Here is a 13,567-nt window from a genome sequence, read left to right on the forward strand (position 1 = left end):
ACGATCTGGCCGAGGTGTTCAGCAAGGATTGTGCTCTGTCACTTCCCCCGCACCGTCCTTATGATTGCGCCATAGACTTGCTTCCGGGCACAAAGTATCCAGTTAGTAGACTCTTCAATCTGTCGTGCTCGGAACATGAGGCTATGGAGACCTACATTAGGGACTCCTTGTCTGCTGGGCTGATACGTCACTCGTCATCTCCACTGGGGGGAGGCTTCTTCATCGGGAAGAAGGATGGAACCCTGCGCCCCTGCATTGATTTCCGGGGGTTGAATGCTATTACAGTCCGCAACCGGTACCCACTCCCCCTACTTGATTCCAGATTCAGCCCCCTGCAGGGGCCTCGATTTTTTCCAAATTAGACCTCAGAAATGCCTATCACCTGGTTTGGATTAGGGAGGGTGATGAGTGGAAGACGGTCTTCAACACACCTCTTGGTCATTTCGAATATCTGGTCATGCCTTTCGGTCTCACGAATGCTCCCGCCACTTTCCAAGCACTGATAAATGATGTCCTTCGGGATTTCCTCAACCGGTTTGTTTTCGTCTACCTAGACGATATCCTTATCTTCTCCTCATCTCTCCATGAACATATCAGACACATGCATCTAGTACTTCAGCGATTGTTGGAGAACCGGTTGTTTGTGAAGGCTCAAAAATGTGAGTTCCATCAGTCTACCATTTCCTTCCTTGGTTTCATCATCTCTCCTAACTCAGTCAAGCCGGATCCCTGTAAAGTCTCCGCTGTAACTCAGTGGCCAGTCCCGACCTCCAGAAAACAGTTACAACAGTTTATTGGGTTTGCCAATTTCTATCGTAGGTTCATTCGCAACTTCAGTCTTGTCGCCTCACCCCTCACAGCTCTCACTTCCCCTAAGGTTCCATTTCAGTGGTCTGCCTCAGCAGACAAAGCCTTCAGTGACCTCAAACACCGGTTCTCCACGGTCCCTATCCTACTCCAGCCCGATCCGGACCGCCAGTTTGTCGTGGAGGTTGATGCCTCCGATTCTGGTATTGGTGCTGTCCTGTCTCAGCGGTCAGCCTCTGACGACAAGCTTCATCCGTGTGCCTTCTTCTCCCGCCGGCTGACCTCTGCGGAGAGGAACTACGATGCTGGTAACCGGGAACTTCTTGCGGTCAAAGAGGTGCTGGCAGAGTGGAGACACTGGCTGGAGGGGGCCGCAGTTCCATTCACTGTCTGGACAGATCACAAGAATCTCAAATACATCAAAACTGCTAAACTCCTCAATTCACATCAGTCCAGGTGGTCTCTGTTCTTTGGACGATTCAATTTCAACCTGACCTACCAACCCGGAAGCAAGAACAGGAAACCGGATGCCTTATCCCGCCAGTTTGGCATCTCGGATACCCCCTCCACATCAGACCCTATTCTTCCCTGTTCCATGGTCGTGGGAGCCCTTACCTGGGATGTGGAGAGAGTCGTCCGGGAAGCTTTGGACAGACACCCGGATCCTGGAGGAGGTCCTCCAGGATCCTTTTTGTTCCACCAGAAGCTCGTTCTGAAGTCCTCACCTTTTGTCACACCTCCATGTTCGCCTGCCATCCTGGGGTGACTCGGACTTTGGAGCTGGTACGTCATCGCTTCTGGTGGCCCTCCATCCGGACTGACGTGCGTGCTTATGTCCAAGCCTGTACTATCTGCACCAGGAGCAAATCCCTTCATCAACCACCCGTGGGCTTCCTTCACCCACTTCCCACACCAAGCGGCCCCTGGTACCACGTCTGCCTTGTACAGAAGGAAGGGCTACAGGATGAATATTATAATATTTTGGAATATGGAAAATTATCACTTGTGGATAATTTTACCTCAGGGGCACCACTTATTTAAAGGATAAGTCCTTCTGAGTTTAAGCATTAATCAATTGATTAGTCTCAATTTAATTAATCAACCTCAGTTTCTTTAATCAGTTTAATTAGTCAGTCTCAAACTTCTTTAGGAGTAAGCTAAAGAGCTAAAGATCTGACACCCTCTGTAAAACCATAGGTTTTACAGAGGGTGTCACAGACACAGACAACTTCACAAGTTTAAGATATTTATTTAACCCTGGCAGGAGTTAAATAACAGGACATATCAAAGTGAGCAATTTAATTATGACAACATTCAATTAGCAATGATTATACGATGTTCTGATCGTTTGGTTTCATAGCGGGAGTTTTGGAGTAAAATTCGTCCTAATGTAACAGGTAGTTTACTTTGGTATTTGTTAACCAGAGAGAGAGTTAATGATTTTGAATAGAGTTAAATAAAGCCACTCTGTTTATCTGACAACATAGCCCGGTCTTACTTTGCGCTGTCTTCGTGAGGTCCAATGCTGGAATCATCTGGTTCAGTCGACGCTCTGTCCACCACATAGCTTCATCAGGGACATTGACAAAGGCTCTGCCGGTCAGACCCGCTCGGTCTCGTCAGTGGCGGGGATGAACTGCTGTGATTTCACGGTGGCAGATCAAGTCGCTGGGATGTCTCAGCTGACCTGGATGTTTTTCTTCTGCAGCGCTCTGGCGTATGGCTCGTCAGAATAAAAGTTTGAGCGTCTTTATTCTCTATCAAAAATCCAAAATTCCTCTTTCGTCGTCGTCTTTTGGAAGCTTGGTCGAATCAGAATTCAATGCAAAAAGAGTTGACTTTAGAAGAAAAAGGTTCGAAAAAAGGAATTTGGATTTTTACGAAGGAAAAAGATTTTAATTTGGAATTTGAAAAAAGGAAGTTAATGCGTCCAGCGCCTTTAACTTGACAAAGGTTGCAAAAGTTATCTGTCCAAAAAATAAAGTAAATTCTTGTCGGTACGCCAAACAAGAATGGAAATCTTAACTAGCATGTGGCTTCAGATAAAGGGTCATAAATGACGGCTTAGGCAGCATCTTTACCCAAGGAAAAAAAATGTGAAAGGAGAAGAAGGTAAGAGGCGTAAGAGTGAAGACGTAAGAGCAAGAGTAAGAGGAAGAGCGTAAGGGCAAGAGCCCTTTTAACAGGGTTAAATAAGCTCCACCCCCAATAATTCGGCGTAAGGTAATTTCTGAGGTCCCTTTGTCTAAGTTTTAGATATTTAAATCAGCGAGGTTCCAACATTCCGCTTTGAAACCAAATCATCTTGCAGAATAAATCTTATAAGTGTTTACCTGAATTATATACCACACACAATATAAAAGAGAACACGTCAAGTAAACATTTCCAAATAAGCAAAGCATAACATCAAACATAAAACTTTCATGCATGCATGAAGAAGAGAGAAAGGCATGTTTCTTTTTCTTCTTTCCCTTTTTCTTTTCTTTTGTTACAGACAGAATATAATATAACAGAATATAATAATGTGTAGTCAGGGCGTTTTGGGGTTTGCCCAAATCGTCCCACAGGGGTTGCTCTTGCTCCATGGTTAAAATATTTATTCAGCTTTTGTACAAAATCTTTAATTCTGGGTTTATTTTAACCAGGACACTTTTGGGATGATTGTCCCATTGAGGGTAATCTTTCAGTGAGCCGTTTTCTCTTGGGTTTATGTGGAAAACCACTTTTCAGGACTCTTGGTGAAGATGTCTTTTTGTGAAAGCTTTTTCTTTTATGTGAGGGGGAGAGTTGAATCACATCTGGTCTGTAGGGCTGATAAGCATTCAGGCCTCTTGTGGAATGCTTTTTTGGTTAATCCTAAATCCTTAAAGTGTTGGGGGTTTGTTGACAGATCAAAGCTGTGCCAGGCTTAAAAGTCTCTTCTTTGACACCTGGAGATATACCAGGCCTGGCTGAAAGGGGGTTTATCAATGTTTAAGGGAATTCAGAGGGGCCCCATCCTGGAACTGAAGATGTGTCTGTTTTGACCACAGCTTTCCGCTACAGCCTGGACTTTGTCACAGGACTGCCTCCATCCCAGGGTAACTCAGTGGTCCTCACGATTGTGGATCGGTTTCCCAAGGTGGCTCACTTTGTGGCTCTGCTGGCGATTCCATCGGCCCAGGAGACTGCTGACCTCTTAGTCCACCATGTGGTGCGGTTGCATGGCATACCCTTGGATGTGGTATCAGACTGAGGTCCCCAATTCACCTCCCAGGTCTGGAGGAGCATCTGTGCGGTGCTTGGGGCCTCGGTCAGTCTCTCTTTTGGCTATCATCCTCAGAGCAATGGCCAGGCGTAACGGGCCAACCAGGATCTGGTCAACCTCTGTGCGACTCCGTCTTCCCCGTTCCCTGCACATCCACCCAGTGTTCCATGTGTGCCGGCTCAAGCCCGTTTGTTCCAGCCCACTGTGTCCTCCTGCACCGCCACCTCCTCCTGCCTGCATCATCGACGGTCACCCGGCCTGGACAGTCAACAGGATCTTGGACGTTCGACGGCGCGGTCGGGGATTCCAATATCTGGTGGACTGGGAGGGTTATGGGCCCAAAGAGCGCTCCTGGGTCAAGCGGAGCCTCATCCTAGACCCTTCCCTCCTCCGGGTCTTCTACAGGGGGCATCCTGATCGGCCCGGTAGGTCACCTGGGGGCTCCCATTGGGGGGGGGGGGGGGCCTGGGGTACTGTTGTGTGTCATCCTGGTTCCTGCCCTCTCTCTCTCTCTCTCTTTTCCCAGGTGGCATCCCTTGTGGAGCTGATGAGCACACCTGCTTGCAACCTACATGCCTCCATATAAGCCCTGGTTCTTCAGCTTATCGGTGCCAGAGACTCACTGTTCCTTCACAGTGACCTCATCCTCCATCAGCTCCCCAGGGGGCCACCTGGTCCACGGACCACTCAGTTCCCCATCTTGGACTGCCACCTGTACTCCAGTGCTACATGGGCTGCGACCACCTGAGTCCACCACAATGCGGGCCAGGTTTCCACTCTGCCTACCTCCAAGACTGTATTCACTATTTATGCAACATTTGTGCTGTGACACCTTCCTGGTTCATTAAATCCTATTGTTTTTTCATTCAGTCTCCCGGCTTTATATATTACATTCTCCATGTAATATAGAGTTGCATCAGGAGAGGCATCTTCTGTAAAACTTGTGCCAAATCAACATCCAGATCTACCTTGGATCTGCTATGGCGAACCCCAGTGAAAACAAGGGAGCAGCTGAAGGGAATTATTTAAAACTGAGCCATAAAGGATAGGAAAGGAATAAACAAGATTGGGTGTTTTTTTGTTGTTTTTTTCTCTCTTAGTCAGAATTAAAGAGCACAACTTTAATATATTTAGCATCAAAATTGCTAGCAAACTACCTAAAAAATGCATGGAAATTTCTCATATCTGGAGCCACTACCACTTGGGATATGACTTTCAAACCTGTAGCCACACCCTGTGCGGATTTGAGTCTGTTCTTTCTAGTTTAAAAATTAATTTCGGTAGTTCTCTGTGTTTGTTTCTTTTTGGTACTTCACACTTCATATCTTTCTCCCACACCTGTTGCACATTTGTTTTGTTGTTCCTGTGTATTTAAACCTGGGTATCTTGTTTACCTGTGCCAGACTGTCTTTGTTCTTTACAAGCCTTCTAGTATTCATCCTTCTTTGTGATTCTTTGGTTTTGACCAGTTCTTGCTCCTGCTCCGTAAGTCTTTTGAATGGCAATCAGGAATCCTTTCAGGAATGATTTACAATGCTGGACTGATTTTTGTGTATGACCTTTTGCCTGTACCTAATTTCTCCCTTTTGGCTTGCTATGTGGCACAGTCACCTTCCTTGACTGATTCTTGTGACTTGAACCCTTGTAAGAATAAAGACTTAATGATGTTGCCTATTTCAGTGTCTGGTAGTGAGTTGTGTGCAAATGGGTCCCAGTTTGTGCCTCTTACTTGTAGCTTACCATCTGGTCATCTTGCACAGTGCTTCCTGTGCTGCAGTACCAGGACCTATTGCAAACTTGTGCAAGGACTGAATGGCCACGAGAAGCAACAACATGCCTTCCAGACATCAGAGCTGCTCCATCTCTAGAGTATTTTAAATCTGTTCTTAAGACTCATTTTTATGCTTTGGCTTTTAATACAATTTAAGCCGTGTGTGTCTGGTTTTATGTGTTTTCGTATATTTTGGAATTTTAATGCTCTGTTTTGGTGGTATGGTTTTTGATATTGTTTTTACTGTGAAGCACTTTGGGCAGCTGCTGTTGTAAATGTGCTATATAAATAAAATTGACATTGACATTAACATTGACATTCCACACTCATGTGACAGGTAAGATAGAGTCTTTTACCTCTCAGTCTCAATGGCTACTCACCACACTCAGTGCTCAGATATGTCCCACAGATTTGTTTGCTGTAATAGACTCCTGGTCATGGTCCCTGGAAATGACTGAGATCTCATGTAATGAATACGACTGAGACCTTGTCAGGGCAGCATGGTGGCTTAGTGGTTAGCACTGTTGCCTCACAGCAAGAACATTGTGGGATTGCTTCCTACCTGGTCCCTCATATGTGGAGTTTCCACATTCTCCCAGTTTTCATGTGGGTTCCCTCTGGGTGCTCAGGTTTCCTCCCACTTCCAAAGACATACAGATTAGGTGAAATGGAAGGTTTAAATTTACCATAGGTGTGCATACAAGTGTGAGTCAGTTTAACTGTGTATATGTAACCCTGTCCAGGGTGTACCCTGCCTCTCACCCTGTGACTACTAGGATAGGCTCCAGCCCCTACTCCCCCTCTCCACCCCTTGACCCATGAATGGAGTAGGTGGGTATAGAAAATGAATGAGACCCAGCTACCTACAGATCCTTTCTGTCTCTGTGCTCCTTGACTTTTTGTCTCCAGATGTACTCCTAACCTTATGAGAGTGTCCCAGTAGGCATTTATTAGTGTGAAACTGACCTGTAGAGCAAGAAAATGGGCTGTGAATGGCCCCCAATGTCAGTCTCCCATGTCCAGGTCAGTGGAAGAATGCTTGAATGCAATGAAGAAGGTTTTGTTTCTCATAGCATCACAGGTAGAGAGGCAACCTGTGGGTTGTTGACGCACCGAAATGGAAGGGTAGTTAGGACACAGCTTCTATTTGTGACACCTTTCTGAACAGCTTTTCAAAGAAGGTGAAGGATCACTGAGCACCTCTTGATGTAAAAGTTGTCTTTGAGGATTTGTTCACTCTGGTGGTAAAAGAAGATGAAAAACTTTATGAAAGAAAGAAGGCAAGAGAGAACCAAGGAGGCAAGATCTTTGCCTGGCCACTGGAGGCACATCGCTATCCAGACATCCCTTCTGTTGAATTCTCTCTCTTCCCGTGTATCTGGGATGTCCAATCCAGCACCGCCTCTTGTTCAGGAGGATGCAATGCAGGTCTGCCAAGCTCGTTTGTCACCAGAGGAATGACAAAGCTGCTTGTGGGAAGGATGATATAGCTACTGCAGTTTTATCAGGCATTCTCTTGCCTCCTGACCAGGTAAAAGACAGGGCTCACTACTAGGAAGAGAATTACTGTTGAGTCAAAGCCCTGTATTAATTTCTTCCATTTCTCCTAATGCTGGCATACATGGATGCCTTGTCTGGGTCACTGAAGATCAGAGTTGTCTTCAATTCTGGCACGTACGACAACTTCACTGACAGAGCACTGGCACAGCACCTCCATGTAGATTTAGAAGTTCTTCCTTCTCTACTCAATACCTATGCTTTAGATGGTAGACAAAGCCTCTGGCCTTGGTTAGTTTGTCCCCTGGTTCACATCCTTAGTTGAGTGGTGAGACCAAACACTATAATTAGCAGGTGGAGACAGTCTCCATTGTTTAGTCTTGTAATACCCACTTAGATGGTCACAGTTCCTCATATGAGAGCAGTACACACAACTCCCAGTCCATTTCAGCAACTTGTATTTCTCTTAGTTGTGGCCTCATTACTGGCCAGAACATTTGGCTCTCCACACTGGGCCTTCCCCATTAGGTGGAAAGCAAAAAACGCACCTCCAGGTTCCCATCTCTAAAGTTATCAATCCTGCTGAAGTGTTGTGATGACTCCCCAAATCCCAAAACATTCTTGGGCAGGGCATGTAGGTTGGATGGCCGAAAGTTGTGTTCTACTCTGAACCATGCCAAGGAAATAACTGTTGAGGAAAGCCACGTCAGCCATAGAAGATCAGCGACAGCAAGAATATCAGCACAGACATGACCAACTTCAAGCATTTTCCAATGTAACAATTGTCAGCCTTATTCTAGATCCCAAATAGGTCTGACAGCCCACACGAGAGCCTGTTTGAGATAGGCGTCAACTCAAACATAAAACAGTCATCTTCAGCAACAAAGGGCAGTCACGATGATGATGATGATGAATTGTTTATCCTTTCTTGGGTTGTTACTTCCTTTTTGGATTGCCCTGGTGGTAGTGGCAGCTGTGCAAAAATAAATGGTAAATAATGGACTGCATTTATATAGCACTTTTCCATCTGCATCAGATGCTCAAAGCATTTTACAATTATGCCTCACATTCACCCATTCACACAAACACATTCACACACCAATGTCAGGGTGCTGCCATGCAAGGTGCTCACTACACACTGGGAGCAACTCGGGGATTAAGGCCCTTAGTGATTTTCCAGTAAGGCTGGGGTTTGAACCAAGGATCCTCTGGTCTCAAGCCCAACACTTAACCACTAGACCATTACCTCCCATATTATTTTTTCAGATCTCAGTGTCTGGTGGTGAGTTTTCTGCAAGTGGTTCCAAGCATGTGCTCCATTCATTACACATCCATTTTTTTTTCTTAATTACTGATCTCAATGCAATGCATTGGCCATTCAGTGACTTTGAAGTCATTAATCCCTGATTTGTCCAAACTCATTAAGTGCAAAACACTTTATTGTGCTGTGTTAAAAAGCATAAGAATGTAAGTTTTTCATTATTTTGTTTCATATTTTTGTCTTTTAGATGCTGCAGAGATTTGTTTTCATATTTGGAATTAAAACGTGTGATTTTAAAAAAATTAATTAACATAATTATCTTATTTTATAAGTTCATGAAATAACAAGTTCCTTCAGCTTCTCCCTTGTTTACTCAGGGTCACCACAGCAGATCCGAGATAGATCTGCATGTTGCAGCTTTACGCCGGATGCCTGTCCTTACCAAACTCCATATTACGTAGAAAATGGGCAGGTGTGGTTTTGAACCTGTAACCTTTTGCTCTGGCAACAAGCCCGTGAACCAAAGTCAAGGCGGTGAGGTCTGTTTTTCAGCATTGTACATACAGTTAACATGAACGTGATACTTCAGATAAGTGAGAAACTCTGGAAACAAAGTATTGAAGATACCAGAGCAAACCTGATGGTGGGTCAGACCCACTAAATTTGATTTACACGTACCACTTGGGGGGGAGGGGAGGTATGGCAAATGTTTAGTATAATTGTTCTGAAGACTATGTATATGTAGACTTCATTTCAGAATGATAGCAATCAATATTGTGTAGCCCAAGTGGTAGTTATAATGGCTCCTGGTCCATACACTTTGAAAGATGTATGTGTACGTACAAAGAAACATTAACATTCAACTCCAACGCTTTGAATAAAGCAGTGTTTATTTAAAAATAAATCATTCTAAATTATGATTGGTTTATAAGTCTACTTACACATTTACTATCTAAAAGGAACTGAACTGACCTTCAGTGACATTCTGAAGTTAATAACAAATTTGCCAATTATTTGATCAAGAAACTCATTTTTCAATGATAATAGAGCTATGTTCTGAATATGTTATGTGGATCAATCTATAAATGTTAATATAAAAATGATTCAAGGTGACAGTGGAGAAATTTGACAACCAGGGCTTCCCCTATAAATCACCCAGACACTTAAATATGAGTTGGCAAATCCACACAGATTGTGCAAATTCCCAGGGCTGGCAAATAAATATTTATGACAGCCCCAATCCCCAGTTTCTCCATGTCCTTGGTAATTGTGTGTGATTCATTTTGTTTTTCTTGGTGGAAGAGGGAAAATCAATCTTAGAATATTGGCTAGAAGACACAAAGCATGCAGATTCCAAATGCCTCTGGTTGTACAGAATATAAAAGTTCTGCAGATACTCGGTGGTGTTCTGAGAAGACGAAGCTCTTGTAGATTTACTTGATTTTGTTTTTTGTTGGGGTTTTTTATGTATTTATGTTTTTATGTATTTTTTTCCCCCAAGACGTTAACATGTTGGGAGTAAGTTTTACCCACTTACATTTAACAACTTGCTTAGGAATTTAGGTATTTGGCCAGTTTTTATTATTATTATTATTCTTATTATTATTATTATTAACAACATGCATATGTCGCGGACATGAATGAGCGAAGCTCGTCAGTATCTCACCATGTCATGTAGGTCCTTCAGACTTTATTTTTAACAAACGCTTCAGCAGAGCATTAGCATGTCAAAAAGCTCCGCCCCCCCCTGACCCCCCGCCTTTTTAAGCATTTTTCTGTCTTTCCCTCTCACATGCCTGGAAAAGCTCCTCGCCATCTAACCATGTCCTTTAGGTCCTTCAGACTTTTTTCAATATAATGGTTCTTGGGAGCATGAGCATGACTAAAACCTTTAAGCGTCCGCCTTTAAGCATTTTCCTTATTTTGCCCTTCAGCTTCTGGAGGGGCATTTTTAAGCATTTTCTTTTCTTTTTTTTTGCTTTTCAGCTGACCCCCCCTAATTACAGCCCTTTTAACCCCCTGCCACTTTAAGCATTTTTTTTTTTTTATTGTAGATGTAAATTAACATTAAAGGTTTTCAGCTAGAGAACACAAGGGGCTGTACAATATGGTACAATATGGCCAAATTATCGTATCTCAATATTGTCATATAAATTGTCATGTAAATGTCACTTATATACATGTTGTTCATATTCTTGAGCCGCTTAGGTGGGTAGGGAGAGTTCCCATGGGATAAAAAAGCTTTTCAACCAACCAGCCCTGATTCTCAACACCAGGCACCTAAGTCACTCTACTCTCGCTCTCTCTTTTTTTTAAAGATATTTAGGTGTGCCTTAGTAAACACTAGTACAGTTCCACCTTAGACTTGGAATGTATAATAGAAGATATACCTTACTGAATTGTCATATCAATATGATATACAATATGACTATGATTTGATACAAAGTGCAGCAACAGTGAAAATTAAACATTCTTAAATAAAACAGTAATAATACCACACTCATTTTGCACTCATAAGATTAGAAAACTGTGTCCTCCAAAAGTACTGGAACACTTGGAATTTCACACATTTTAATTTGTTTATGCCATTTTAAATACAAGAAATACAAAAAATAAAGAATTAAAATTTCTAAAATTATCTTCCTCAAACTCAAACTGAAAGAAAATCTCTAAAACTTGATAAAACCTGTAAATAATAATCAGCTTTATTGCCAGTTTTCTTTAGACAAGTCAGGGGATGGAAACATGAACATTTCCAAGTCACTGAATATGTCTTGGACTTTAGAAATAGAAATACAAAAGTTTCTTTCACCAACACATCATATCTAGGCTTTCATCTCAAATGTACTTTCTGTCAAATTGTAGCTGAAATTTCAGGTCTTCTTTTTAAGAAAATCCTCCTCTACACCACTTCATCAGGAAGCTGGATTTTAGATTTTTAATTCATTTCTATCAAGTTGTAGAGATTTGCTTTCAGTTTGAGTTAAGGGAGATAATTTTAGAAAAAAGAAATGTATTTGAAATGGAATAAACAAATTAAAATGTGTGAAATACCAAGTGTTCCAATACTTTTGAGGGCAATTGAGAAACACTGAGGAGCAGCATCTTACTTTATATATATAGTGCAGCAGATAAGAGAATATTTAGAGTGGAATCCTACAAATGGTGATACAAGCATCAAATTTGGCACAAACAATCCACAGACATGAACTCTTTAAAAAAAAAAAAAAAAAAACTGATTGGCCACTTGAATTTTCAGTAGGCAGCCAGGTAGGTGTCAACTGAAGAATTACACAGGGGTCTAAATCAGGGGTGGGCAACTTGTTCCAGGAAGGGCCAAGAGGGTGCAGGTTTCCTTTGCAGCCACTGATTCCACCAGGTGATTTCATTGATTAGTATCATTCTGAGGAGATGGAATCAGTTAATCAGTAAAATCACCTGGTGGAATCAGTGGCTGCCAAGGAAACCTGCACCCTCTTGGCCCTTCCTGGAACAAGTTGCCCACCCCTGGTCTAAATTAAAAGATGCTCCAATCATACAGAAAACTGAATTTGATGCTTGTATCACCATTTGAAGGATTGTTTCAGTTATCTGCTGCAATAATAAACCAACAGAACCAGCTGCTGTCTGTTAATTTAAACGTGTATATAAGGAGAAATGCTGCTTTTAACAACCTGGACCCCATTTCTGACATAAAATATGGTTGTTTACTCACCAAAATAAGTTTGGTGTGATTTGAAGTCCATAGTTCAAACGATGTGTTCAGTTCAAATCTGGAGCAAACATTTTTCTTCTTCTAAGGTAGATTAGAATGTTTTGTAGTACACAGCACAAACTACTAGACAGGAGGAACCTAGCAATCAATGTGACTCACTGAATTGAAAATGCAGCTCTTTCAACCAGACGTGTGGTGCCGTGACATGTCAATCATCTGTGTCCAGTCAGATTTCAGGAGAGTCCAGTGAAACCCCGGCCTCTGCTCTAGCTCCACCCATGCAGGAAGTGTTTGACATTTGAACATTTCCTGTTTCACTGTGAGTGATAAATTGGCACTTCCTGTTTGAGTGTGAGCTCGCCACTGAGTTCCCACGAGATTCCATAGGATCTCGTCTGTCAATCCAGAAAGTGTTTGAAGTTTGAACATTTCCTGTTTTACTGTGGATTTGAAAATTGGCACTTCCTCTTTAGGACACCCCATACCATGAGTGAGCTTCGCGCCGCTGCGCTATGCTTCGCTCATATTGTTATTATTATTATTACTTGCTCTTGTCAGAACATTTTTTCCAGAAAATATCAGCTGGAAACATTTTCTTTGAAAGCAAATCTGTACACTTGAAGTGACCTTTTCTTTTTCATTTTCACTTGTATGCATTTGAATGTCCCAAACCTCCCTTGATAACTTTTTTCTCATGAGTACATCAAAGTGACATGATATGCTAATGAAAGATGAAGGATTCTGCTGCATCTTCTCCAAGTTCTAGATGCTTTTCACTTGTAATGAAAAACACATTAAGAACAGACACTAATGTCTGATTTATTCCCAATGGGAGTTAAATGTGTGTGCAATATATGCTACATTTACACAAAACAGAAATTTAGACATAACGGGGTAATTAGCGTAATGGATGTGACGGACCAAGTGTGGCGTTTTGCTGTTCATCGACTTCCCCTCGTTTCGCTTTCTAAAGGGTACTGCAATTAAAATGTGGTGGGCTGCTTGTATGTGGAAATGAAAGTGAACCAAGGTTGCACGCTTAGAATGCAAATGAGAATACTCACGGAGTCGCAGCTCTGCTTTCTACGACGGCTCCTTAGGCAACGGCTGGAAGAGAGAGTAACAAGGTCAGTGTCAGCAGAACATATTCACAACTACCTTGTAACATGTTGGCCTTGGACACAGGGCAGCAGCATATGTCCGTTTAAAAGCACAGATGGCACTTACAATTATACCTATGATGAAATGACAGAAGATGAAGGTTGTGTT

At 42.6% G+C, this 13,567-nt stretch overlaps 1 protein-coding gene across 4 annotated transcripts in view; it reads right to left on the minus strand.

Annotated features, from left to right (window-relative positions):
• Positions 1-13,567, minus strand: part of tafa5l (TAFA chemokine like family member 5, like) — a 423,503-nt gene that overhangs the window by 19,151 nt on the left and 390,785 nt on the right. The window contains exons 4-6 of one of the 4 annotated variants that reach the window (XM_034171992.1): positions 13,359-13,405; positions 9,026-9,029; positions 7,444-7,454 (exon numbers count right to left, since the gene is read on the minus strand). In XM_034171992.1, the coding sequence (XP_034027883.1) occupies positions 13,382-13,405 (24 nt within the window). In that variant the 3' untranslated portion in view covers positions 7,444-7,454; positions 9,026-9,029; positions 13,359-13,381. Of the gene's footprint in view, positions 1-7,443; positions 7,455-9,025; positions 9,030-11,233; positions 11,239-13,358; positions 13,406-13,567 lie in introns of those variants that run through there. The other 3 variants (XM_034171993.1, XM_034171994.1, XR_004561192.1) reach the window with 3 other exon arrangements.

This window comes from Thalassophryne amazonica, chromosome 6 (genome assembly GCF_902500255.1).
Source record: "Thalassophryne amazonica chromosome 6, fThaAma1.1, whole genome shotgun sequence".
NCBI lineage: Eukaryota > Metazoa > Chordata > Actinopteri > Batrachoidiformes > Batrachoididae > Thalassophryne > Thalassophryne amazonica.